We start from the raw sequence: 27,317 nt of genomic DNA on the forward strand, positions 1-27,317 counted from the left end.
TCAGTCAGGGGGAGCTCACAGCACGGAGAGTGACCCCATCCCCTGCATCAGGGAGGGAAGGAGCCCCAAGGCAGCTCCTGGCTGCACTAGCTGACAGCTCCAGCCTCACCTGCACCATCTGCAGCCTCTGCAGGAAGCTGTCCAGCCTGGCAAACACCAGCCTGGGGTGGAAGTCCCAGCTCCTCACGTGCTGGCCTGGCTCATAATACACCTGCAGGTTTGCCCGTCTCTCCTCCAACGCCTCTTTGAAGGCATTCAGGATGTCAAGCACTGTTTGCACCTTGCCCAGGCTCTCTTCCACCTCTCCTTTCAGCAGCTCTTCTGGGGACAGGTACAGCACAGCCTGGAGGAGCCAAATCACACAGAGATGTCCCTCCTGCTGCCACAGCACACGGTGACTTCTGGCACTGAACAGCCCAGTCAGAATCCCTTCCCAAGGAAGGACAGGAGAGAGAGGAGAAGAGGCTCCCACCAAACCCTTCCCGTGCCAGCCCAGGTGCCACGGGCACACACCTGCTGGATGAGGAGGTTGCAGATCTCCTGCAGCAGCACCACCAGGCGCAGGGGCACGCTGTAGTGCTGGCAGGTGGCCCAGAGCCAGCACACCACGTGCAGCAGAGGCACCAGCAGAGGCTTCACCCTGCTGAAGTCAGCGGCCTCGATGTGCTCCAGGGGCTGCTGGAGGGCAGTCAGGTGCAGGGAGATGTCCTGAGCCTCACTCAGAGCTGTGGGACAGGAGGGCAGAAGGGGTGAGATGCACAGGCTGGAGTGGGGGTCTCAAAGGGGAGCAGACAGTCCTGGTGAGCACAAAGCACTCACCTGTGAGTGCTGGAGAGAAACCACCCTGAGCCCTGCTCACCTACTGTGGGAGCCCAGCACACCCCTCAGCTGCCCTGGCTGTCCCCAGACCCTGGCAGGGGCTCAGAGACCTTGGCACAAAGTCACAAACACCTGTGGATTCCATTTTAGCCTGTGGAAAAAGCTGCCAACTCTGTGTGAGGAATTACAAACCACAAAGGTTTGAGCAGTGTGGTAGTTGAGTTAACACAGGATGAAAAAGTAAAATTTTGGGGCTTTTAGAATATAATTCAGGTGATCAAGACGGAGGAATTTGGGTGTGTCCTGACCTCCTTCTCCTTGCCCTCCATGCCTTGCTGTGCTGGTGACACTTTTCTGTTGGTTTAAGGTACAGACACACTGTCCAACAGAAATGACAGATATTGGCACGTTATTCTAAACATGGCACAGGCAGTTTCTGGTATAAAATACAAACACTGCCCTGAGGGTGGACAGAAGCCATGGCACTGGCAGCCCAGGCTGGGAACAGAGGGCAGAAGTCAGCACCGTGGTAGAGCTGTCCCAGGTTCTCACCTGTGGCAGGCACATTCTTCTCTCTCTCAGGGCTCTTTATAGAGGAGCACAGAGGGAAGAAAGAGAAAACAATTTCTATTTCTGCTCCTTGTTTTTCCCATGTGCAATGTGCTTGGAGAATTGTTTACCTGGGGTGATTGCTTGGTTGGATTCTGGTGAGGATTGTTTGAGCTGGTGGCCAATCCAACCCACCAGGGGCTGGGCTCTCAGAGAGGGGCACGAGTTGGGAGTCAGATATGGTAGTTAGAGAAAGTAGGTTTGTAGTTTGAGTATCTCCTTTAAATAGTATATTAATGTATTATAGCATAGTTATAACAAAGAAATCATTCAGCCTTCTGAACTGAGTCAGACATCAGCATTCCTCCCAACAGCTTCACCTGCATTTCCAATCCTCACCTGCCTCAACGTCCAGGAGCATGTTTTGGAAGGCTGGCACGAAGATGCTCTGCACTCTCTCCAGCACCTCCACCATGCTGCTGACCCTCCTGGACGTCAGCTGGCTGCGGATGCCTTCCAGGTCAGCACACCTGCAGCAGCAGCACACGTTACCAGCTGTGCCCCAAGCCCTGCCTTGGGACCTGCTGCAGTCACACAAGGACTGAGCAGGGTTTTGAATGACATCTCCAAACAGTGAGAGCCCTGAACTTGTTTTTATGTGGGGAAAGAAAAAAAAAACTTTGAAGAATAAGAAATGTTGGGGGGAAGTGGGGTCATGCTTGTTTTAGATTTGGGGTTTTTTTTGGAAGACACACAAAACGTTTTCCAACCAGTTTTCCTGAAGCCCCCACACCTCTGCAAAGCAGTAGCTGTACCTGCATGAGCAAAGAGCTCCAGCACAGGAAAGCACAGAGGATGTGAGAAGAACAAGGCTGTGGCTGGAGAGAGGGAAGTGCTGAAGTCCTGCAGCCACTGGGAGGCTGTTCTGCACACACTGCAGTGCAAAGAGACCCAGGCAGCACCTCACCCAGACTTTAGGAGACATTTCATTTTAGAACTTAAGGACCCACGTTTTAGTGTGAACCGAGCTGGCAGGGAGTGGGAGCAGCCCCAGAGGACAGAGCTGGTGCCAGGTTCAGAGGAGAGCAGAGCCAAAAGCAGCCAGGGTTTGATTCTGCAGCCCCTGCTGACAGCTCTGCCTCCCGTCAGCCTGAGCCAACACAGCACAAAGGGCAGGTGAAATTCCACTCCCTGGCTCATCTAACCCCCTCTGGCACCACCAGCAGCCAGCTGACAGCATGGAGAGTGCCCAGCAGCTCTACTCAGGGGCTGGTTCCTAGCGACCAGTGATGGAAACAGCATTTCCAACCAAATTCCTTTGTGGTGTAGCCCTGAATTGTGGCTGGGCCAAGCCAAACGGAGCCAACTGCCCAGCCACCTTCAGGCACTCAGAAATCATCATTATTTTATGTCTGGGAGCAATACTTTTGGGTTCAGGTCTCTACCTGCCCTCGAGCAGCACCCCCTGCACCCAAACCAGCAGCTGCTGGCTCTTCCCAGCACCTGCTCTTCCAGAACTCCAGTTCCACCCTCGGGGTGGGGTTGGTGCCTTGCAGGAGAGGCTCTGAGGACTCTTTCTTCAGCACTCTCTGGATCTGCTGGCTCCAGTCAATGATGGCTGACTCGGTGGCATGCACAAGGGATTTATTGATCCGCTCCAAGCTGCAGGAAACAGAGTACGAGGGTCACTTGGCTTTCCACTTGTGCATGTGCATTGCTCAGCTGGATCTACCTCGATGGGCAGCTGGATTTCACAGTTACAGCCCAGATTCAAGTTTCAAAACCACAGAACAATAAAATTCATGAGGGAGAACATTTACAAGGGCACTTAGAGACAAGATAAGGAGGGAGGGTTTAAAACTGAAAGGGAGTAGATTTAAATTAGATATTAGGAAGGAATTCCTCACTGGGAGGGTGGGCAGGCCCTGGTGCAGGTGCCCAGAGCAGCTGGGGCTGCCCCTGGATCCTGGCAGTGCCCAAGGCCAGGCTGGACAGGGCTGGAGCAGCCTGACTGCAGAGTTTGGAGTTTTCCCTCAGTGATCCTAGCAGTTCATTGCTTCTCTGCATGCCCTCATCCCCTTCCACCTCCTAAGCTTTTCCTGCTTGTGTCATTGCACAGTCCCCAAAGACAGAGCAAAATCCCCTCCTCGTCAGTCTGATGAGCTGCAGAGGACAGGGAGCAAGAAGGGTCCGCATGTCTGACAGGGAGGATCCCCCAAACGATGCAGCACATGCAGCAGCAGAGGAAAACCCAGTGGGGAGCGAGGGCTGGTACTCACAATTTCTCATCTTTAGGATCAATGTTCTCAATTCCCTCCGAAGCAGCTGGAAGAGGCAGCAAGGTCTTGCCCTTCATCTGGCCAACAACCTTGAAGACAGCATTTTTCAGGCTGTGGACGTGATGGATGATGTCTTGTGACACCACTCGTGGCCAGCCCTGATGGTTCCTCCGGTTCGTCAGGATGGGCACGATCACCTACAGCAGGAGCCATGGAAAAGCAACGGGTAAGAGCTGAAGGATGGCAGCTTTAGCTTTGATTTAGGAAGAAATTGTTCCCTGTGAGGGTGAGGAGACACCACACCTGAATCTGTGGCTGGCAGTGCCCAAGGCCAGGTTGGACATTGAGGCTTGGAGCAGCCTGGGACAGTGGGAGGTGTCCCTGCCATGGCAGGGGTGGCACTGGCTGGCCTTCGAGGTCCCTTCCAACACAAAACTTGCTGTGAATTGATGATTCTATAACAAAAAGCACTATGGATGGGCTGGCCACCGAGCCTGGAGACCCTCACTGACCACTGTCCCAAGCTGCAGGTGATGATGAGCAGGCCAGCAGGGCTGGGCTGAGCCCAGGGGCTGTCCCTGCACAGCCACCCCCCATATGCAGAGGGAAAGTCCTCTGGGACCTCCTGGCATCGACAGCAGAGCCACGTTTTAGGTCATTCCCCAAAGCTGCAGCCCATTAAATATGGTTCCTGTCGTTATCAGTGAAGTGCCAGCAGCTGGGGGCTCTGGGCTGGGCTTGCCCGAACCCGAGCTGCTCCTGGCTCTTTTGTGCTGGGATAGCAGCAGTGTCTGTCACCTTCTCTGGGATCAGAGCCAGGTTGCCCCTGGTGATGAGCAGCCTTTGTGTGGCCAGACTCGGGGGAGGATAAAGGTGTAAAACCAGCTACAAACAGACACAGAATCGAAAAGGAACAACCAGGGCGCTGAAAGTTCTTTGCATCACAACCAAAGAGGACCAGCAAGAGCAACCACCATGTCCAGGGAGCCATGGGAAGGGGGAACAACCCCAGGGCACACAGGGCTCACCTTCAACAGCTTCAGCTGCAAGAGTAGCAGGCTTTGTCTCCATTACTCAAATCACACGGACTGCTAATGAGAGTAATGCCATAACCAGTCACATCAGCTGTTTGTATTCTTTTGGAAAGTAAAAATGACAACTGGACCCCTAATGGATGTAACTGGGCACTCAAACACAGGAGGCTCTTCTGAACATCAGGAAAAACCCTTTCCTGAGAGGGTGACTGAGGGCTGGCACAGGAGTCCCCATCTGCAGGGATACTGCAAAGTCACCTGGACAACTGGTTCTGAGTTCTGAGTGGCCTGGCGTGAGCAGGGGCTTGGACCCGATGTGCCCGAGATGTGCCATGCAGCACCAGCTATCCTAGAACCACAGAATGCCTTGGGGTGGGAGGAACCTTGAAGCTCCCCCTCTGACATGGGCAGGGACACCATGTGCTATCCCAGGCTGCTCCAAACTCCATCCACCCTTGAACACCTCCAAGGATGGGACAAGCACAACTTCTCATTCTCAGGAACCCATCCTGCGCCTGTGTAACGCGGGTCCTCCCCCACGGAGCGCACCGTGAGACGCCCAGAGCCCACGTACTGAGGATTTAGGAGGTCCCACCGGGCTCTCCAGCCCCCGGCGCCGCTTTCCCCCTTACCTGCTCCACCAGCGCGGCGAAGTGCGGCAGGGGCTCTGCGGGCAGGTCCCCGCACAGCAGCTCGGCGGCGCCGGGGCCGGCCGCGGGCGGCCGGAGGAAGAACAGCGCTTTGCCGGCGCCGGGCGGCGGCGGGGGCGGCCCGGGGCTGAGCTCCAGCCGGCCGGCCGGGCCCCGCCAGGCGAGCAGCGCCGGCCCCGCCGCGCCCCGCACGAAGCCGCGCAGCGCCGGCCCCGCCGCGCCGCGCCCCGCGGGCAGCGCCAGCGCCCGCGCCGCCAGCCGCGCCAGCCGCTCCTCCGGCGGCTCCTCCCGGGGCGGCTCCGCCCGGGGCTCCAGCCCCGCCATCCCGGGGTCCCCCTCCGCCTCCATCCGCCCGGCTCCGGGGAGTGTTTGCGAGGAGCGGCCGCCGTTGCCCGGGAATCTCCCGGGATGCGGGGGCGGTCCCAGCCCCGCTCCGCCGGTCCCAGCCTCTCTCCGCCGGTCCCAGCCCCGCTCCGCCGGTCCCAGCCCCGCTCCGCCGGTCCCAGCCTCCCTGGGCCGGTCCCAGCACCGCTCCGCCGGTCCCAGCCCCGCTCCGCCGGTCCCAGCCCCGCTCCGCCGGTCCCAGCCCCGCTCCGCCGGTCCCAGCCTCTCTCCGCCGGTCCCAGCCCCGCTCCGCCGGTCCCAGCCTCTCTCCGCCGGTCCCAGCCTCTCTCCGCCGGTCCCAGCCCCGCTCCGCCGGTCCCAGCCCCGCTCCGCCGGTCCCAGCCCCGCTCCACCGGTCCCAGCCTCTCTCCGCCGGTCCCAGCCTCTCTCCGCCGGTCCCAGCCTCTCTCCGCCGGTCCCAGCCCCGCTCCGCCGGTCCCAGCCCCACTCCGTCGGTTGTGCCACTTTTCTGTCCCCTGCATCCAGAACCAGAATCTGCTCAAGGACAACCACAGCCACAAGGCTCCAGCATGATCCAGACCTGATGGGCTCACCAGAGAAATCCAGGTTTTTTGTTTCCTCATTAGTGATCCTGACACAACACGGCTTTCTAGCAGATGGCAACTGGTTTATTCAGATTCTAAAAGGGTTTGGAAAACTGATATTTTGAAACAAAAAACCAGCAGAGAAAACCAAAATAAAATGGGAACACCGATGCACAGATGTATTCTCACCCCTGATTTAATCTAAAACCCTAAAATTGGGTCCCATTTTACTGTTAATTTTCCTCCTATCACCTGGGTTCTGATAGTGAAGGTTGGCATAACCAGCTGAGACATGCTCACCTTCTTCTGGCAAACCCACAGCCCTCCAGGGCCTCTCACACCTGATCTCTTGCACAGGTCACACCTGCTGCTGTTACATTATCAATACCTCATTGCATAAACCCCAAAATTAAAACAGTTCAGAGAGAAGGTCTGGTTAAGAGTTGCCCCACGGACTGGTGAGCCCTCAGAACAGGAGCTTTGTGGGCAGATCCTGTCTGCACAAGGAGCAGTGCTGCTGACAACCCACCGGAGCTGCAGCCCAGGGAGATCCATGGTGACCAAGCAAGCCCAGCTGGCCAGGCCAGCCCCCGTCCCGTGGTGCTGGAGGCCTGCACAGAGCCAGGCTCCTCTCTCACAGCACAGCACTTGTCCCTCTCAGTTGACTGTTTTAAGCTTCTTGTCTGGCAGTTCCTGATGGTTCTTGGCTTGTTTTCTTTTCTGGCACGCTGCCTCCGTGCTGTCCCCCCTGGTGAGTTTGTCCAGGACCAGGGCAGTCTCCTTCAGCAGCCGCATCTCGCGCTTCTCCTTCCTCTCCTCCATCTCCACTATGTCGTCTGCAAACAAAGCCTTCAGGGGCGGGATCAGCTTCGGGATGGCCGGGAAGTCCCCGAAACGCACCTGAAACACAAGCACAGGAGCTCCTGTGTGGGGACTGCTGTTTGATTTCCTTGCTTCCCCTTGCCTTTGGCCTGTGCACCCTTCCTGTGTGCAGCACCTGCACCCAGCAGCCCTGACCTCCAAGAGTTGACATTTCCTTCACAGAAATGCTGTGGCACAGTATAAATTCTGACTATGAGCTGCCCTCAATGCCATGAGTGCCTTCAGCCAGCTTTTGTCTCCCAGATATCTGCTACAGAAAGCCGTTGGAGCAGCTCATCAGTTGGGATGGGAATGAAAGCAAAATTCAGTTTTCTGGCTGGGAGTAGCCAGCACAAACTTGAGGTGACATGAGGAAAGTACCCAGAGTGTTGAAGAGCTGGATTTGAGGGCCATCAGCACCTGTCTCACACCAATGTGGGGAAAGGGTGGCACAGGGATCCTGCTGCCAGCAGTTAAAGGAGCTATTTCAGAGCCTGCTCTTCAGGATTCTCTGGATGTTACTGGATTTCTGAGAGAGAGAGGACACGATTTGTGTATTCAAAGTAAGAGCTGAGCTGCTCTCTTAGTTTAGGCTTCAGATGTGGGCCTCGGTGAGGCCTTCAAAGCACCTGACGCAGTAAGAAAATAGTTGTAGTGCAGTTAGAAATTATGTTAAGGTGACTACAAAGTAATGAAATGTCCGAGTGTGAATTAGTGTAAGTCTACAGTGTGAAGCGCTGGCCACCTTAAAGCAAAAACAAACAATGTTTGCTGACTAATAATAGTGTGGTCACAATTTGTAAACTATATTAAAGTGTATATAAACTACTGTCTTAAAGACAATAAAAGAAGAATGTAACATTAACCATATTAGCTCGATCTGCGTTTTGTCCAGTCCAACTTCCCTCACTTTATAAGAAGTTTCTAGATTCTGAGATGGAGTATTGACACAGTACAAGAGAAGCATTTAATTAATCAGCAGCCATCCCAAAATAACACAGACACTGTTTCCAGGTTTGGCCCCAAGCTCCCAACTTACCCTCATATGGTCAAAGGCAATGCCGACCTTGTCGCTGAAGTCTTCGCTGAACAGCGGGATCTTGGCGTACCTCTGGCTGAAGTGATTGAGCATGATGAACTCTGCATTCATCTTCATCCCAGTCTGGATGGCCTGGGAGGTTGTGCTGCAAAGGGAACACGCCCTGGTCACGGCCAGGCTGGCAGCTACTGCTGCCCTGCAGCCAAGGTCACAGCACACCGAGTGAGCTCACGGGCACAGGCCCCTCTCCCTCGGGCAGCCCGAGCCGGTGGCAATTCTCTGACTTGCACACAACCCTGAGTGCAGGAACGCAGCTGCAATGGTTGCAGCCTGGCATTTAAGAGCTCCAAAAGCTGGGGACAGGCACTTGGCCCAGTGGTGCCAACAGGCTCAGACGAGGAGCTGCTCTCAGCCTCCCACGTTTGCCTGGGCAGCACGTGGAATCCCTGGCTGCAGTGCTCTCAGTGAGTGTGGGGGTAAAATGACTCTTCTGCCTCCTGAGCTTAGTCCCAGGATGTAACCCATGTGAGACCCATGCAGAGGGTCTTTCCCTTTGGTAACTCTACAAACAGACCAGCCCATGTCTGCTTGAAAGCTTGCCCCACTTGTTTTGGGGATGTTGGGAGGAGCTGTGATGGTTTCAGAGCTGCTGCAATGACCAACACCCCATCTTTAGTGTAGAAGAGCTCTGCACACCAGAAGCTTTGAGAGGACTTGGACCCTTCAGCACTAGCTCTAAGGACCACAGCCAGCTGTGCACCTTTCCCTTCCTAACAGAGACAGCCAGCAGAACACATCCCACCTGTGGGTCTTCTCTATAGCTTCTTTTTCCATGCCATCTTCCAGCGTGGCTTCGTGGATCAGCAGGTTGGCATTCTTCCCTGTGCAAACAATCACATAATTCAATCTCCAGCTGAAGACTGACCAGCCCAACTGCCCACAGGAGCCTTCCTGTCCCTCCTCAGTCCTTCGCTGTGTGTGGCAGACACAGCACCAAAGGTTTGGGGGTGCCCACTTTGGTTCCTGACAGATGGAGACCTTTCTCCAAGAGATTCTTCAAGCAGAGGGCTTGGTTACCTACCCATTTGCACTAAGGCCATGCAGGGCATTGTATCACCAGAATAAACTACTTTCCAGCCAGACTTGTGGATCACTGAACATGCAAAAGCATTTTTACAGTGTTGGACTTCACAGGTCTGAAACTGAACAAGGACACAAGTGTTAGAGTCCAGGTCCCCTCCAGCCATGGAGCCCCCAGCTCAGGAACTCACCTCAGCCAGGTCGTAGCTCTCTAACAGAGAGCTCACAAACTCCTTGGCCTTGGGTCTGATGTTCTCACAGCCTTTCACAAGAGACTGAGAAGGAATCATTCTGTGAGGAAGAGCAGATAATTAAGGACAGGTACAAAATAAAACCTGATCTTCTCTTCAAGCAGCCAATTTATCCTGCTCCTCAGTCTCAGTTCAGTGCCTTGGTGATCTCCATTACCTCTTGCTTTCATTGGGGCCCCAGCAACTCACCCAATCACTTCTACCCCACTATCAAATACTCTTTCTTCTACTTGCCCAACTCCCTTTCCTACAGCAAAAGGAAGCCTGCACATAAACCTCTATAAAGCAGCAGAGCTGAGTGACAAACCCTATCCTGCCCTCTGCAGACTGCATATCCTTGTTCTACAGGCAGTGGAAGGAGCCAGAACCACCTCCACAAAGGGCTGGGGGAATGGATGAGGTTGCCTTGAATAAAGACCAAGGACATTTCTCCACACAGAACACTCACTTGATGTCTCCAAGAATCTCCTCACAGTGGTTGTGGTACTCGTGCAGCCAAGGCATGATCTGCTCAGGTGCTACCAGAAACAGAGGGCTGAAAGCCTGACCCAGGGCTGCCTGCAAAAGCAAAGGCAGGGGCAAAAATCAGTACTAGATGTACACCAAATCAGAGAGAAAAGTGCTAGGGAAAGGCTGGTGCTTCTCCACGACTCTGAAGTTGCCCTCCCCTCACCCCAAGCCACGTTCAGGAGCAGAGAGGTTACTTACAAAAGCTCTCCTCCGCTCCATCAGAATATTCACCAGCCCCTGCAAAGGGAACACAGGGGCAGTCAGAACTGTCTGGGGACTCAGGGCAGCAGAGCCTGCACAGCTCTGCAAGCCCAGGCAGAACAAACAAGGAGGGAGAGGGGTCAGAAACACAGATTCAGTAGTGCCTGGGCAGTGAATGAAGAGAGGAATGCAGAGCGGGGCTGTTGCAGCAAGGTAGAAAAATCACAGAGAAAGGCTTCAAAGCTAGCACTTTTCAAATTCCCATCTGAATGCAATCCTATTGTGAGCCATTTGTTACCCATTTTCCTGGGTAAAAAAAACAACTTGCACCTACATAAACTGGTTTTGTACCTTTAGATAGAAAAATCAAAATTATCTTTCACAAATAACTTCGCTGCACATATACACCAGAGTGTATATGTGTGTCGTATGTCATATGTTATTCTGTATTGAATGGTGACCAATACAGAATAACAACTTGTTACTAACCTATAAAAGTAATTGGCAAGAAAACTACTAACTAATTGGAGTCCCACAGAAAATATTTTTACATGTAAAAATATTTTTTAAATATGTAAAACTGCATAAAAAGGAGACGTGAATAGAGAATGAGCTTTTTCCACCATGAAGAAAATGGAGCCTCGTTTGAAGGACAGCCCACATTGATCAGCTGGAGCTAGCCAGGCAGCTCTGAACAGAGCAGAGCTGCACAGAGCCCCTTCCCTCAGCCTGAACCCACCGAGTGATGATCCGTGTGCATGTGGGACACAAACACAGCCACCAGGTTGCACAGCACTTGGTCAACTTGCTCTCCATAGTGGCGGCAGAGCTGTCCAAAAGTTCCTTCTCCACAGTCCAGCAGCAGGGAGCGGGTGGCACTGGTGAGAGGTGACAGAGACATCCAGCAGCTGCTCTAAGAGCTCTGGGCAGGGCAGGGAGGGGATCCTTGGGGCTGGAAGGCAGAGATCACAGAGCACGGGGCTTTACCTGGTATTCACCAGCGTGGAACTGACATTGCGGATTTTCATTGGAATCGCAGATCCTGTCCCCAAGAACACAATTTCAGGATAAGCACCCACATTTCCTAGAGAAAACAGACAACAAGGATTTGGAGGCAAATGTTCTCCACGTGTTGCCCACTCAGACACCATCTAATTCACCAGCCCGGGCATTTCTGCCCCCTCAAGGGAAGGCAGAACAAGCCCCACCACTTCACAGCTTCACCTGGGCTCTGAAGCTGTGGGCCACCAAGAGATCCTATTTTCCACCACTCTGATCCAAGCTAAGTTGCTGATCTGTACCTGGAACAGCAGACAGGCTCTCTTTGCACTCCTTCACGCGGGTCTGGAAGTCAGGGAGATCCAAGGCCTCACTGACAAACTCATCAGGGTCACAGACAGTCACAGCATCTCTGCAACAACAGGCCACCTATCAGGATGGGGCAGGGCAGGAACTGAAGCAACCCTTTTCAGAGCAAAGTGCCAAATTCCTGTGACAAAACAGCCTTACAACAAGGGGATAAATGCTCTGTTTTGAGGGGTTGGAGAAGGCACATCCACGAGTGTGGCATGTGCCAAAAAGGCCTGGTTGGGCTGAGCCAGGCACAGAAATGATAATTCCAAAGTGGAGAAGCTCCTGCAATAGCACTTCATCCCATCCAGAGCTGCCAGGCACTAGAGGGCTCTGCAAAGCAGCACAGAAGGTCCTGCAAGAGGAGCAGACACCTAAAGGGATCCAGGCATCAGTGAGAAGTGTAAGAAACGTGTGTTCTGAGCCTGCTTCAGAGCATGTGCAGCACTACAGGTTTTCAGTTACCTCAACAGAAAAACTTAAACTCTTCTTAGTACCTGCATCCTCTTGTTGTGCCCAACAAGGACAGAAATCTGAGCCATGCTGGCTGAAATCCCCTTGCCTCCTGTGGTCCCTGGACTTCCAGGCTCTCACTGAGCAGCTTCACCCATTTGCCCACCAGGCCACAGGAGCAAAGCTGGTAACTGTTTAACCACCTGGAGCTTTCAGCTTTAAACCTCTGGCCCTCTAGCTCTTCAGAAGGTAAGACCCTCCCTGGGCTCCCCAAAAACTCTCTCCCTGCCCCTGTCTGCTCTGCCACAGCTGGGTGCACAGCAAAGGACAAAGGACCACAAGGCTACAGGAGCAAGGGACAGAAACAACATTCCAAAGCACTGGCCAGGTGTTGTCTTCAGTGGCTCACTCCTCCATGTGCTACACCTGGTCTGAGACTTTCAGGGGCAAGGACACAGCCCTCAAAAGTTCCCCTAGGACAGCCACCAGAAAGGACCTACAGGGGATCCTGGCACAGTCACCAAAAAGCTGCTTCAAGCCAACACCCAAAACCTGGAAAGAAAGAGATTCCCACTGACCTCTGCCACTCCTGCTGTGGCCTGAGGTGGTATTTCAGGAGGCACTCCCCTCGCACGATGGGCACAGGGCACACAGCCTCTGCTTCCTGAGGGAGGAGGTGGTGTGAGACACAGCCTTTGCTGAGGGCAGCAGGCACAGGGCAAGGAGAGCCTGGATTACCTTGCTCTGGTAGGTGGTGAGCAGAGGGAAGATCTCCGGGTGGATGAGGTTCAGCTGAGTTTGGATCTTGTAGCTGCGTGGGTTGTGCACAGCAGAGGAGTTTTCATTGAGCACCAAGTGCTGAGTGCCAGGCCCAAATCTGTCAGAGGACAAAAGTGCTCAACAGCTTCAGCCTCACCTTAGAACTGGACATGTGTGCACACCTGAGCTAAAAACCTCACCTGAGCCAGCAGAGCTCTCTTTTTAGAGCTCTTTACTTCAGAACAGAGATGTGCACCAGCAGAACAGACTGCTGCCCAGAGGCAGGAGCCCAGGGAGCACAGGACATGTACCTCTCCATCCACTGCTGGTAGCGGCTGTCCCGCAGCACTGCCTCGGGGGTCATGTGAATAACCAAGGCCACCTGGTGCTCAGCAACTCCCTCCTGGTACCTGGGACACACACAAACAGAAAGAACATCTGTGCTCCAGTGCATGGCCTGGCATCCTCTCCCACTTTGTGCTACCAGAGATGCCCCCTGAGGCAGGCAGAGCAGGGATTTATTTTCAGAGCACATCTCTGGAGCCCCAGGCACTGCATCACCCAAGTCACAAGCTCAGGCCAGTGTTTGCTGACACCTCCACTGTCCCCCACAGGGCAACTCCTCCATCAGCAACGTCTGCAGAGCCTCCAGAAGCCCAAATGCTTCTGCACAAGCCCCACAGAGTTGTCACGTGCAGCAGCCAGGGAAGCAGCAGCCTCCACTGCTTCCCAGGAAGAGACCAGGGCACATTCCTGCTCTGGAGGTCCTTGAAGGGAAAACAGGCCCGTGGCAGTCACAGCAACCCACAGGTCCTGCCTTTCCTAAAAGCCCCAAAATGCACCACCAATCCTTTCTTGCATCTCAAGCTCCTGAATGGTGCCAGAGAGCTCAGACACCAGCCAGGAGAAACAGCACACCTAGGCTAGAAGAAGAGCAAAACTCAGCACAGGTGTCCTTCCCCACACACTGCAGGTGGCCCAGCCCTACCTTCGGAAGGTCTCGTTGTCACAGACAGCATCCACAAAGCCCTCGTGGGGACACTCCAGCACCAGGAACACGGGGCCTGGGTCAGTGGGGGTGCACAGCTCCTCAGGAAAGAGCTGCAGGCAGATACACAGTGGTCACACCACAGCCAGCCTGCACACACAGCCCTCCCTGCACCTCTGTGTCTGACTCCTTCGTCAGACAGAGCCCAGCAGCCCCTGCCAGTGCTCAGTGCACCCAGCCAGGGCAGCTCTGGGGCTCCTGCTGCTCTCATTACACAGCAAAATCAAACGTGGGTAACAGCAAATCCCAACCCTGGCTCAGAGAAACCACAGCCTAACCCAAGGAGGGGAATTTCAGCAGCTTCAGATGATAGTTAAAGCATGTGTAAGGAAAAAAAGGCCTTATAAAATTCTTGTGGCACAAAGATGTGCTGATCCTGTCTCCCAGGTCTGGACCTTCACTTGCAGATCACCTGGGCCATGACCAGAGCTGGCTCTGCCTCTCACTTCAGTGTTTGAGAGATCCAGACCCTGTACCCCAGAACTGCTGAGTTCCTTCTGGTGTCAGAGGTGCAAACAGGGTAAGGAGGGACTGATGACTACACAGGCATTCAATCCCCAGATTTAAACAATGCAGAATTAACTCCACCAGCTCACTCCTAGACCTTCACCAGTTTTGGGAAAGGGAGATGAAGCAGCTCTGCCAAACAGCAAACACCCAGCCATACCCACACAGGAGGTCATTCCCTGGTCACCACCCCAACAGCCCCAGAATGTACTGGCAGGCATTCTGCACAATAAATTGTCACCCTGGCAGCCCACTGAAGGAGGGAGAGTGGCAAAGCCACAACAGAAGCACAGGCACAGCTTACCTCTTTGCCTTCAAACGTGATGCTCTCCCCATTTTTGAGAGCTGTAATGATGGGAAGGATGGCTGGAGTTCCCCTGAGAACAAGGCCACAGAAACATTTAGCTGCCTGCTCCTGCTGCCCCGTGCCCCAGGCTGGGCTCTCATACTCACACTGGCAGGCCCAGCTCCTGGGCTTTAGCTGCGAGGAATTTCCCCTTCCTGGGGTGAACCTGCCAAGAGTCCAACACAATTAATTATCACCCAAATAAAGAGGGCCACGACACAAAATCATGTACTGCCAGCTTAAGAGCTTCTTCACAAACCAAGGGAATGTTTTGTCCCTTTTCAGTTCCACTGTTCCAATTTACCCCAAAAAGGCTTTTCTGGACTCTCTGTTCCCCAGCATCAGGCTGCTGCTTCTTGCTCCCCTCTCCCCTCCTCTGAGGGTTAAACAGGAATGGAGCCTCTACACTGCCAACACTGCTGGGTTCTGAAAAACACCTCCAGTTTTACACATCCCTACTTGTGCTACAGCAGCTCTGACACTTGAAAAGCAGAAACACATTAGAGCTTCAAAGCCCCACTTGAAAATGCTGTCTCCAAATCCCTGCAGCAAGGTGACATTAGGAAACATTTCCTTACAGAAGGTGGCCAATGCTCCAAGCCTGCCAGTGTTTAAGAAATGGTTGGACAGTGCCCTCAATATGTTTTAAATTTTGGGCAGCCAGAAGTAGCCAGAACTGGATGGTTCAACCCTGGAAGTGTCCAAGGTCTGGCTGGAAGGAGCTTGGAGCAACCTGATATAGTGGAAGGTGTCCCTGCCCATAGGGGCATGGAATGAGATGATCTTTAAGGTCTCTTCCAACCCAGCTCACCCTGTTGTTATAGATGATTACTGTATGCCCCTCCCTCCTGAAATACTCTGTTTTATTCTCTCATCTGTTGTGTCAGTTTAGAGACCCTGTGTCCAAACTTACTTTACAAAGAAAAGCTGTCACCAGGTCAGGATGCTTCCTTGCACATTTCTGCTCATCACCTGTAAAACAAAGCAAGACTATTAAATATCACCACTCACTATCGCTTTTCTTAAAAACAAAACATGCCAAAACTTGCTAAAGAATTCACAGGAACACTATCCACTTAACTTGGAGCCCAGCAGCAAAATGTTATGAACACCCAAGGCCAGAGAGCCCATGGCTTCAAATACAGGAACCCAAATTAAAGCCCAAGACTGAAAACTAATCAGCCCATCATGCACCTGTAACTCAATTACAAAGGTTGGAGCATCTACCCCCACCAGAAGCAAACTACTACAGGGACTTCCAAAGTACCAGGACACTTTATGTTTCATGGAACCTTCCAACTGAGCTTCTCTACCAACCTCACCTTCAGACAGTAAACAGCTCAGAGGACAAATTCCTATCCTTAGTTTGGCTTCATCTCATTCAAGTTAAAAAGGCCATCCCATGTGTTTCACCTGCTGTCTTTGGGCTTTCTTTTCCTTCCTCCAGGCTTTGCTGTGCAGCCCTCGGGGATCCAGGCCCTGTGTTCCCTTTAGGGCTATTTCCACCTTGGGGAGATGCTCCAGGACTCTGGGGGGATGAACTTTCAGCAGCCAGTGGTTTTCCTGTCCCAAATCCATTAAAAGCAGACAAAGATAACTCAATCCAAAGAAACATAAAAGAAAAGCATGAGTAGTATTCCCTCTTCCATGACAGGTTGAAACTGCACCAGGATACAGAGTTCTTCCCCTAGGTCTAGCTTGCACTTGCATTCTTCAATCACTTATTTCAGGAGCCATCCCTCATCCAAGTCCTTCTCCCCACACTGTTAAACTCTGTCAGTCTGTGCTGCACCCTCAGTATCACAGTTCCCAGCATAGAAACTGCAGCTGGCTGAGAAAGCCAAACCCAGGGATGTTTCCCAGGTCATTCCATCCACCCACACCTACAGGAAAAAGCCAAGGCCCTGATTCAGCAGGTCTTGTTATTTAAATGAGATGCTTCTCCTGAGAAAAGCAAATTAATGAACCTCTGCTTACTCAGGCTGGCAAACAGAAGCTGCTCCTTGAATCTTCGTTGTGCTTACTAAGCATGAGCTTCCCCTGTCCCCCTGCAGCACCAGTGCTCACCTGTCAGAGGGATTTGGTAGACAGTCATTGTCTCATCCTTGTACTCAGGCTCTGTGTGCAGCTGCACAGCTGGGAAGAGATCAAAAACCACCATTAACAATTGCATAGGCAGAGATTCATACTCTTCAAGGATATGAATCATTAAAGTGTCTTTGTCTTTCTTAAACACAACGTGCTGAACGTCCCCCTTCCCTTTTTCTGCCCAACTGCAAACCCTAATGAACAACTAAATCATCCTCAGGGAGCAGCCCAGGATGCCACGGTGAGCAAGTTCACTGGAAGACTCTGGAAACAAACTGCCTTCAGTGTTTTAAAACCAAATGCTGATGCCAAAATTCCAAAAACCAAATTCAGAGAATCAGCCAGCCTGGCATCCCCTGAGCAGAAACAGAGCTGGAAACACTGGTGTGAGGAGTTTAACAGTGTAGCAGAGCAAAGGAAATATTTAAAACATCCTGTGAATAGACCTAAACCAGAGGCTGAGGCTGTTGCTCAGCAATGCAACCTTGGCTAGAGATGAAACAAAAAGTTCCTTTGCCTCACATCCCTGACCCACATACCTAAATCCATCCTTTTGAGGGGCCCGGGAAAGAGGCGAATGGCTTTCAAGTAGTTTTGCTGGAAAAGAGACAAAAGTGTCAGGAGAGGGCACGAGCAGTGCCACGACAAACACCCAGTCAGACCAATGTGAGCAGCCCAGACAGCTCTGGGCAGGTGTGCCACCTCTGGCAGGCACTGTGCCTTCAGAAAGGGAAAGAGCCACTGCCCCCACCCCCTCCAGCCATGCAGTTAGTCAGCAGAAACTGCAAGGAAATTAAATCACTGCAATGCTGAGGATTGCAAATTTCTGGTCCAGACGTGGCATTAGGCTGGCAAGGACCACATCAAACAGGAGAGCAGAGACTGAGCTCCCATTAATGTAAAATGGGGAGGGAGCAGGCAAGGGAACAGAGATCCTCCCTTCTCCCAAAAGCTGATTTATCAGGATACGAGACCACAAGGCAGGTGCAGAAGATTTCTGCTGTCCTGTAACTGAAGAGATGTGGATTTCAAGCCAGCCCTTTAGGCTGACACTAATTCAGACCAGCATTTCACACCTGCACAAAGATTCCCTATGCCAGCAGCTCTCCTAATTCCAGGGTGAGCTTTAACACTTCGAGGGTTTGCTCTGCCTTCTGCACCTTGCCACACTTACCAGCTTTGGTGGCCCCAGGAACACACACCTCTGCAGCCCTATAGCCTTCAGGGTGAGAATCATACCTAGAAGCAAGCAGAGAAACAGCTTTAGCACAGCTCCAGTAAGCACTGGTAGATGCCAAAAGAAAGATCCTTCTCTGTTCAGGAGTGCTTGACCTCTCCACAAAGACCAGAACTGAACCTGAATTCCATTTTGTAGCAGTTTCAAGTCACTTTCCTCTACAGATAAAGAAAATACACATCTTAATAAAATTCATCTGGAGCAAGGCATATGAACAGACTGTTAATCTCCTCATTTTCTTGGAAATATCCAGAATTTTAATGGACAGGATCCACAGCCACCAGTCCTAACCTCATCCTGCACTGACCACCACAGTGCCCACCAACTTCTGTCTGCTCCTTTGGACTCAAACCAGCCTCAACCCCTGCTGGCAACACTAACACCTCCTGCTCAGGAGGCTTTGGGAATCTGAAGCCAGGCGTGCTGGACTGGCAGGGCCTGTCCCACCACGTGTGTGCACTGTCGGAGTGCTCAGCACAGCCCAGCCTCAGGCAGCAACGCTGCTGTGCCCACGCCTGGAACATCCCTGCAGAGTGACCATGTCCTGTCCAAGGGGTCCCTGCAAAGTGACCATGTCCTGCCAGGGAGCTGCTCCCCACAAAACGACCGTGTCCTACCCAAGGGATCCCTGCAAAGTGACCATGTCCTGTCCAAGAGGTCCCTGCAAAGCGACCGTGCTCTGCCCAAGGGGTCCCTGCAAAGTGACCATGTCCTGTCCAAGGGGTCCCTGCAAAGTGACCGTGTACTGCGTGAGGGTTCCCCACAAAGTGACCATGTCCTGCCAGGGAGCTGCTCCCCACAAAACGACCGTGTCCTACCCAAGAGATCCCTCCAAAGTGACCGTGTCCTGCCCAAGGGGTCCCCGCAAAGTAACCATGTCCTGCCTGAGGGGTCCCCACAAAGTGACCGTGTCCTGCCTGAGGGGTCCCCACAAAGTGACCGTGTTCTGCCCTAGGGATCCCTGCAAAGTGACCACATCCTGCCCAAGAGCTGCTCCCCACAAAGTAACCGTGTCCTGCCCTAGGGATCCCTGCAAAGTAACCATGTCCTGCCAAGGAGCCGCTCCCCTCAAAGTGACCGTGTTCTGCATGAGGACTCCCTGCAAAGTGACCATGTCCTGCCAAGGAGCTGCTCCCCTCAAAGTGAGCGCGTCCTGCCCCAGGGCTCCCCGCACTCACCCGGCAGCCCCCCGACGTTGGCCCAGGCCACGCGGCTGAGGAAGATGCTGTCCAGGTGGGAGATCTTCAGCCTGCGGGTAGAGGGGGTGAGCCGGGCGCGGCGCCGCCGCTCGCCCCGCGCCGTCGCCGTCACTGTCACACTTACTTGTGCTCCTGCATGGCGCGCTGCGTGCCCTCGCCGCAGTTGAACAGATACCTGGGGAACACCGGCGTCAGGGCAGGCCCGGCGGCGAGCCCCGCCGCCGCCCGCCGCGCACTCACCGGTTGAACTCGGAGAACACATACACGGCCGCCCCCGCGTCGCGGCTGCCGGCCGCCACCACCTGCACGTAGACGGTGTTGGGCCCCGCCAGGCCCGTGCCCGCGCTGCGCCGCCGCTCGCGGGCCCACACGTGCCGGGGCACGTCCTTGGGCCGCCGCGCCGGCCGCGCCGCTGAGGGGCCCTCGGCCATGGCGCGGCCGCCGGGGCCCGCCCGCCGCCACGCGAGCGCGCGGCCCGCCGGCAGCGCCCGCGCCAGCGCCCACATCCGCGCCGCGCCCCGCCCGGCGCGCCGGCCAATGAGAGCCGAGCATTCCCGCTCTAGGCCCGCCCCCCTCGTTACGTCATGCCGGCGGACCAATGGGGAGTGGGAACAGCGCCGCCGCCCCGCCCACGAGGCGACGCCGTCCTGCCCGGGCGCTGGCGCGTCACCGGGACCGGGCGGGCGGGGCGCGGGGGATGCCGGGCCGGGCGGGGCGGAGTCCGCTCCGGGTTTTGTATCCGCTCCGGGTTCTGTGTCCGGTCTCCACTTTGATAGGAAATGCTAAATTACAGTCTGATTCCCCCAAAAGGCTCAGTCCCCACTGCAGGGTGCAGAGGGCACACACAATAACCCCCTGGTGAGCCCTCGCTAACGCAGCTCTGCCTCGGGGCTGCAGGGAAACCTCCCCGTCCTGCTGGGAATGCTCCAATAACACACAGCAGCAGTTTGGGGAGCTGACCCAGCTGCAGAGATACCATCAGCCACGCCGCAAGGGAGATTTGAAAGCAATATCCTGCCAGACCCCACCCACAGGCAAGGGGGATCCTTATCTCTGGCATTTCCCCAAGGTGATAGCGATGCTTCCCTTTGTTTGCTGTGTGTTCCACTGATTATCAACATCCCCCGGAGCCTGGGGTTTATTAGAAGAGCAGGTTTATAAAGACAGCACAGGACAATATGAAGAGTTTGGTATGTTAGTGGCTCACAAAGATAACCAGTCTGATCAAGATAAGAAGCAAAATTAGTGGAAAGTAGATCCTGAGGGCAAAGCAATAACCACAAGACGCTGGTCCCAGGCACAGAGAATCCCCCAAAGACAGAGGGACACTGAGGGACAGCTCTGGGAGCCTGCCAGAGGCTGCTCATGGCTCCTCAGAGATGGGGACACCACTGAGCCAGGAGGGCGTGCAGCTGGAGCTGGGGCTCGGGGCACACTGCCTCCATGCACACCTGGATTAGTGTGGGCAGCTCACAGCCTCTCCCTGAGGTGCCCCAAGGGCTCACCCTGCCACTGAGGAGGGAAAGTGGTGGTCAGCATCACCTCAACACAGCAAGGACCGTGCTTCCCTGCTGCAGGGATGCTGCAGGAGGCTGTCCCAGACCCCTTTTGCAGTGGCCTTTGGGGCACACGTGCTCCTGGCCACGCTGCCAGCCCCTCAGAGGTGAGTCCAGCTTGTGGGAACTGCCCAAAATCCCAAATGGACCAGTGGCTGGAATATCATGCCCAAATCAAAGGCATGAGGAGTGACCTGGGAATTTGTGAGTGTCCCTAAGCCTTTCCTTGGAGCCAGCCCTGTGTGCACCAATTTTATATAGCCCTCAGAAGGGCGTGATTTTGTTCAATTATCCCTAAAGTTTCTCTTCTAACGTCCCTTGACATGGAAACGCGTGTGAGCAAAGGTTCCTGGTGAGAATTCCCAGATTTCCTTTGAGTAAGCAGTGACAAAATCCCCAAATGCCCAGGTGGGTTATGGTGAGCCTGCAAAAGGGGCTGTGGGACAGCAGCAGGGTCTCACAAAGGTTCACCTTTTTCTCAGCAACTTAGAGCTTCAAAAACTCAAAGGATTCACGTTAAATCCTGCCGAGCTGGGCTCTGCACAGCCCCAGGGCTGGATTTAGCCCGGAAACCTGTGGTTCCTGAGGGATAAATGCAGTCACCAACACCTGGAGTGATGGGCAATAGACAAGGAATCCAAGAGGAGAAAGCAATTTGACAATGCTTCTTTTGCCATGAAGGATTTGAATGCAGATCGTGGGTAGGATTACCTTAAGGGGTGAGCTTTCAGGTGCTTCATCCCTCAGATTAGTGGCATTTTGCTGGAAAACTCTTGTTCCTCAGCAACAAATCATGACAGTACTTGGCAGAGGAGTGGGGAAACTCTCAAAAAAAGTGGCACAGGACATGACAGGCACTGCCTTAGCCAGAAAAACCTTCAAAATAAAACCCCCAGAAAATAAATATGCAAAGATACAGGCAACTAAATAAGAGAAAAATTCATTAGGCCTCAGAAATACTAGAATTTAGAATGATTTCACGGAGCCAACAGCAAGGTGTACCTGAGGGAGCTTCATTAAAGAAGAGTTTACTTTTCTTATCTGCAATCTGCCCCAGCCCCAGTCCCGTGTCTGCCAGAGCAGCAGATGTAGGGATAAGCCTGGTCCCTGCAGAGCCCAATCTCCCTCTCCCAGTCCTCCCAGTCCAGACTTGTTTCTTTCTGCTCTTTCAATAAAAGAAAGGTAAACACCCCACACCCAGCTGCAGTGGCTTGTGATTATTTTCAGTATTGCCTGTCAAATTATAAATTAAATAAATTCCTCTTTGTTCGAGGAGGAGCAGAACAGCCCATTCCCCATCCCATTCCCATATCCCATATCCCATTCCCATATCCCACAGCTCCCACATCCCATTCCTATATCTCATTCCCATATCCCCACCCAGTCCCCCATCCCATTCCCATATCCCATTCCCCATCCCATTCTCATATCCCATTCCCCCATCCTGTTTCCCATCCCATTTCCCTATCCCATTCCCCATCCCATTCCCATATCCCATTCCCCATCCCATTGCCCATCCCATTCCCATATCCCACATCCCATATCCCACATTCCATATCCCACAGGTCCCATATCCCATTCCCCATCCTGTTTCCCATCCCATTCCCCACCCCATTCCCATATCCCCTTCCCACATCCCATTCCCCATCCCATTCCCCATCCCATTCCCATATCCCATTCCCCATCCCATTCCCCATCCTTTCCCCATCCCATTCCCATATCCCCCTCCCACATCCCATTCCCCATCCCATTCCCCATCCCATTCCCATATCCCCTTCCCACATCCCATTCCCCATCCCATTCCCCATCCCATTCCCCATCCCACTCCCGCATCCCATTCCCCATCCTTTCCCCATCCCATTCCCATATCCCCTTCCCACATCCCATTCCCCATCCTTTCCCCATCCCATTCCCATATCCCCTTCCCCATCCCATTGCCCATCCTTACCCCATCCCATCCCGCCCGTTCCCGGCCCCGTCCCGCCGCCGCCGGCGCTGCAGCGGCCGGGGCTCGGCCCTAGGTGGCACCGCGACTCCGCCGCGGCCACCGCGTCCCGCCGGGAGCGGCGGGAGCAGCGGACGGGACAGCCCCGGCCAGACCCGCAGCCGCCCGCGATGTCCCGCTGCCCCCCGGCTTCCCCACCGCCACCCCCGAGCTGTCCTGGGCTGCCCCACCGCCACCCCCGAGCTGTCCCCTTGTCCCCCGGCTGCCCCACCGCCACCCCCGAGCTGTCCCCTTGTCCCCCGGCTGCCCCACCGCCACCCCCGAGCTGTCCCCTTGTCCCCCGGCTGCCCCTGGGCTGCTCCACGTCCTTGCCCAGCACCTGCTGCTGCTTCGGGCTCAGCCCTGTCCGGAGAACCTCGCACAGCACAGAGCTCCCAGCCCTGTCACCTGCCTGTCACCTGCCCTCCGTGCCACCTTTAGCACCCCCAGGGCAAATCCTGCCGCAAGGCCGGGCTCCCAGGACCCCCGCCCGGGGGCAGAACCAGCTCCTGCAGCTCCTGCAGTGGCACAGGCAGCACCCCTGCCCCACGGGTGCCCTGTCCCCCTCCAGTTGCAGCAGGCTGGGCATGGGACCCTGCCCCACTGAGGATGCCACCTTGCCCGTGGCCAGCTCCAGGCACAGCTTGTGCAGCCCAGGAGCCCGAGCTGCTGCTGGGTTTTCAGCAGCTCACCCATCCCAGGATGGTATCACAGGGCCTTGAGGCTGCTGCTTGATGTGGGAACTCCTGACGATTAAAGAGGGCTTTGGGGCATCCATGGAATGAATCCCCCCGTTTTTTCCTCTCTGGGAGAGTGATCCCCCAAGCAGGAGCAGTGGGTTTTCCTCCACTCTGAGCTCCAGTCCTCTCCCCATCCTGCTCCTCGCATGGTGTGCATGCCACAGGAGCAGGTCCCTTCAGGGCCCAGCGCCCAGGACTCTCTGGTTGTTGCATGGATGACCCACTCCACCATCTCTTCCAGAAATCAGAGCTCAGGATTCCTGCTGAGGTTTCCCCAGCAGCTGAGATGGGCCTGGAGAGTGGTGCAGGATGGCCCAGAGCTGGTCTGTCCTGGCAGAACCAGCCCCTCTTGGTGCCAGACCCCCGTGCAGGGAGAGAAGCCGGGATCCCACCTCTGCTCAGAGGGGTCCTTAGGTACAAAGCTGCTTCCCCTCACTCCCAGACACCATGAACCAAACTGGGGCGAGCACACACTTCAGTGGGGGGCTGACAGCTCACCCTTGACACGGAGCTCGTTTCACTCCATCCCCCTCCTCATTTATTTATGGGCCTTCATCGCAGCGCGCCTTCACCCTGATGGACGGTGTTTGCACATGTTCCTCTTATCCAGAACATGGGGCTTTGCAGCCACTTCTCTATTTACTGTAATTTTTAGCTCAGACACAAGCAGAACTCCCACCCTGTCTGGGCGTCTCAGTGCAGAAAACAAGACTAAACTATTTTGGGATGTTTTTCCCTTTTCCTCATACTTGGGTGCTTTCCCATGTGGCTAAATCTTTGGAGCCTTGGGGAGAGTGAACCTGTTTCACACACCCCTGAGAGCTGCCTCTGACCCCTGCACAACTTTAACCCCCTCCTCTGACCACAGGCACCTCCCACACAGGGCAGCTTCATGCTCCACTTGGTTTTCAGAGCTAGGAAACGCATCCAGTGCCGGGGATGAGCTGAGAGCACAGAGGATGGGATGGAGCCTCCCAGGCTCCATCCTCACCCTCCTCCTTGTCACCTCGTCTGGTCACACCTCCTCAGGGTGCTCAGAATACTGTCTACTGCTGCCTCAGGACAAGGAAGGAACATGAGTTTGGCCTTGTTTGCCTGGCAAATGTGGAGAAGAGCCTGGAAAATGCCCCTTTGCCTCCATCACTCCCATTTTAGTCCCACTGGGTGGCACCCGCTGGGGAAAGGCTGGCAGTGAGCAACGCTTCCCCCCTCCTGCCTCTGTCACAGCCAAGGGTCTCTCCATTGAAGTTTACTTTAAGGTCTAATAAAATTTCCAAACTGGAAAAATCTTTATGCAGAGGTTTGCTTTGTTTAAAGGAAGAGGGCCATAAAGATAAAGCCTCGCCTGCCCGGGCGAGGGGCCGCGCCTCAGCCCTTCCCTCCAGCCCGGCTGCGGCCGGAGGAAGAGCTTGTTTTCCTAACGAGAAGTTTGAAGATTAAAAGGGGAAAAAAATCAGCCATTTGGAATCCTCTACTGATGCTGCAAATACCCTCGTTAATAGATATGTCTCGTTTTGTTACCTCATTTTAATTAATCACTAAACAAAGACAGCTGCCAAAGTTTGGCTCTGGCTTTGAGCCTACAACTGACTTGAAGCCCTTGAAAAATAGACTATTTATGGTGCCTGGGCTTAAAGCTTAAATTTCTTGTATAAACTTTACCCTTCCTAAGAATAGCGTGGGGAGAGTTTTGCTGGCCCCATGCACGGTGCCCATGCCCCATGCCCAGCCCCGTGTGGGCCAGGAGGGATCGGGGTCCCTCGTGCTGCTGACAGCCCCATCTCACAGCACAGGAGCAGCTGCACCAGTTCCAGGGTGTTCCTCAGCAAGTGCTGTCCCAGCCCTGCTGTCCCCACACAGGCAGGTGCCACCACCAGTGGAGGTGCCCGATTCCCTTTGCCAAGTGAGAGTTATGCACAGGGCAAAGCATCCTGGTGCAGGAGAGCATCCCTGTGTCCCTAGGGCTGGCTGGGTGCCTAAGGGAAGTATTTGAATCCCAGACATGCAGTGTGTGCGGTGAAGAAGTTATTTCATGTTTTAGGGCATGGCTGCTGCCTCCAGCCCTGCCACTTTCCCTGTGGGATGGGGCTCCTGCTTCATACACACCCCAAATACCAGAGCCTTGGGATTTGGCATCGTGCTGGAGCTGCTCAGGCTGCCCACAGCAGGGACACGAGGCTTCTGTGTCCCCCCTTTGATGCCAGCTTGGGGCTTCACAGGCTCAGAAAGGGCACTTTCATTGATGTCTGTATTTTTGGGAGTATCCCGGGGAAAGGTTTCAGCTTGTCCTTCCCCATCCCTTCAGCTCACAGGCAGGGAAGGAGCTCTTCTGGAGGGCTGGGGCTTGGCAGGGGGAGCAGCCCCAGTGCAGCCTTTGGGCTGCCAGGGGATGCTCAGGGCAGGGCAGGCTGCAGCGGGGGCTGCGGGGCTGGGGAGCTGCTCTCGGGGCTCTGCAGAGCCCGGTGTCCGTCCTGCTGCCCGGTGTCCGTCCTGCTGCCCGGTGTCTGTCTGTCCTACTGCCCGGTGTCCGTCCTGCTGCCTGGTTCTGTCTGTCCTGCTGCCCAGTGTCCGTCTGTCCTGCTGCCCAGTGTCTGTCCTGCTGCCCAGTGTCTGTCTGTCCTACTGCCCGGTGTCCATCCTGCTGCCTGGTTCTGTCTGTCCTGCTGCCCGGTGTCTGTTCCTCCTACTGCCTGGTGTCCGTTCATCCTACTGCCCAATGCCCGTCCCACTGCCCGGTGTCTGTCTGTCTGTCCCGCTGCCCAGTGTCCATCCCACTGCCCGGTGTCTGTCCGTCCCGCTGCCCGCTGTCTGTCTGTCCGTCCCTCTGCCCGGTGTCTGTCCGTCCCGCTGCCCGCTGTCTGTCTATCTGTCCTTCTGCCCGCTGTCTGTCTGTCCGTCCCGCTGCCCGCTGTCTGTCTGTCCGCCCCGCTCGGGATGTGGCTGCATCCCCGGGCTCCGCGGCGGCTCCGCTGCCCTGCTGCAGCCCCGGAGCGGGAGCGGAGCCAGGCTGCAGGACGAGCTCCTCCAGCTGCAGCCGGGAACCCGCAGCTCATATTTCACCCCGCCAGCAGGTCTCCCCCGCGGGTGACACCGAACGCGTGTCCCACGCGCTGGAGGCACGGGCGGCCGGCCCCCGCCCGCCCACACAGCCGCAGCCGTGCGCCGCCGGCCCCTCGGATCAGCCGTGCTGCCCGGCCGGACTGCGGTGCTCGCGGCTAAGCGGGACGGAAACCCAGCCGGGCCCGCCCTGCCGGTCCTGCCGGCACCTGCCGGGATCCGGGTGCTGCCACATCCAAACCCTGCACCCTACCTTGATCTGGGGTGCTGCCCCATCCAAACCCCTCATCCTGCCGGGATCCGGGTGCTGCCACATCCAAACCCCTCATCCTGCCGGGATCCGGGTGCTGCCACATCCAAACCCCTCATCCTGCCGGGATCCGGGTGCTGCCACATCCAAACCCTGCGTCCTGCCAGGATCTGGGGTGCTGCCACACCCAAACCCCACATCCTGCTCTGATATGGGTGCTGCCACACCTAAACCCCTCATCCTGCCGGGATCCAGGTGCTGCCACATCCAAACCCTGCGTCCTGCCTGGATCCGGGTGCTGCCACATCCAAACCCCACATCCTGCCTGGATCCGGGTGCTGCCACATCCAAACCCCGCGTCCTGCCTGGATCCGGGTGCTGCCACATCCAAACCCCGTGTCCTGCCTGGATACGGGGTGCTGCCACATCCAAACCCCACATCCTGCCTGGATCCGGGTGCTGCCACATCCAAACCCCACATCCTGCCTGGATCCGGGTGCTGCCCCATCCAAACCCCGCGTCCTGCCTGGATCCGGGTGCT

The 27,317-nt window shown here is 55.2% G+C and overlaps 2 protein-coding genes across 9 annotated transcripts in view; both read right to left on the bottom strand.

Moving 5' to 3' along the window:
* Window positions 1–5,694, bottom strand: part of DNAH9 (dynein axonemal heavy chain 9) — a 132,252-nt gene extending 126,558 nt beyond the window's left edge. For all 8 annotated transcript variants that reach the window (XR_014949346.1, XM_085556908.1, XM_085556909.1 and 5 more), the window contains exons 1-6: window positions 5,314–5,694; window positions 3,648–3,844; window positions 2,872–3,030; window positions 1,768–1,898; window positions 514–725; window positions 110–343 (exon numbers count right to left, since the gene is read on the bottom strand). Coding sequence is in view for 7 of the 8 variants with exons in the window: in XM_085556908.1 (XP_085413034.1) it covers window positions 110–343; window positions 514–725; window positions 1,768–1,898; window positions 2,872–3,030; window positions 3,648–3,844; window positions 5,314–5,679 (1,299 nt within the window). In the remaining variant the exon portion in view is untranslated. The remainder of the gene's footprint in view (window positions 1–109; window positions 344–513; window positions 726–1,767; window positions 1,899–2,871; window positions 3,031–3,647; window positions 3,845–5,313) is intronic.
* A 628-nt stretch (window positions 5,695–6,322) lies between these two features.
* ELAC2 (elaC ribonuclease Z 2) lies at window positions 6,323–19,710 on the bottom strand. The gene is made up of 24 exons (XM_021542397.3): window positions 19,430–19,710; window positions 19,314–19,364; window positions 19,169–19,239; window positions 17,928–17,992; window positions 17,293–17,350; window positions 16,733–16,801; window positions 16,079–16,228; window positions 15,579–15,637; window positions 14,773–14,831; window positions 14,624–14,696; window positions 13,753–13,865; window positions 13,076–13,174; window positions 12,744–12,882; window positions 12,584–12,669; window positions 11,504–11,613; window positions 11,190–11,286; window positions 10,942–11,080; window positions 10,200–10,238; window positions 9,940–10,049; window positions 9,432–9,531; window positions 9,242–9,362; window positions 8,963–9,041; window positions 8,161–8,305; window positions 6,323–7,160 (listed from the first exon to the last, which is right to left on the bottom strand). The coding sequence occupies exons 1-24, from the start codon at window positions 19,693–19,695 to the stop codon at window positions 6,918–6,920; spliced, it is 2,541 nt and encodes an 846-aa protein (XP_021398072.2). The 5' UTR covers window positions 19,696–19,710; the 3' UTR covers window positions 6,323–6,917.
* Window positions 19,711–27,317: the final 7,607 nt, after the last annotated feature.

The sequence above is a fragment of the Lonchura striata genome, chromosome 18 (genome assembly GCF_050655825.1).
Source record: "Lonchura striata isolate lonStrDom1 chromosome 18, ASM5065582v1, whole genome shotgun sequence".
NCBI lineage: Eukaryota > Metazoa > Chordata > Aves > Passeriformes > Estrildidae > Lonchura > Lonchura striata.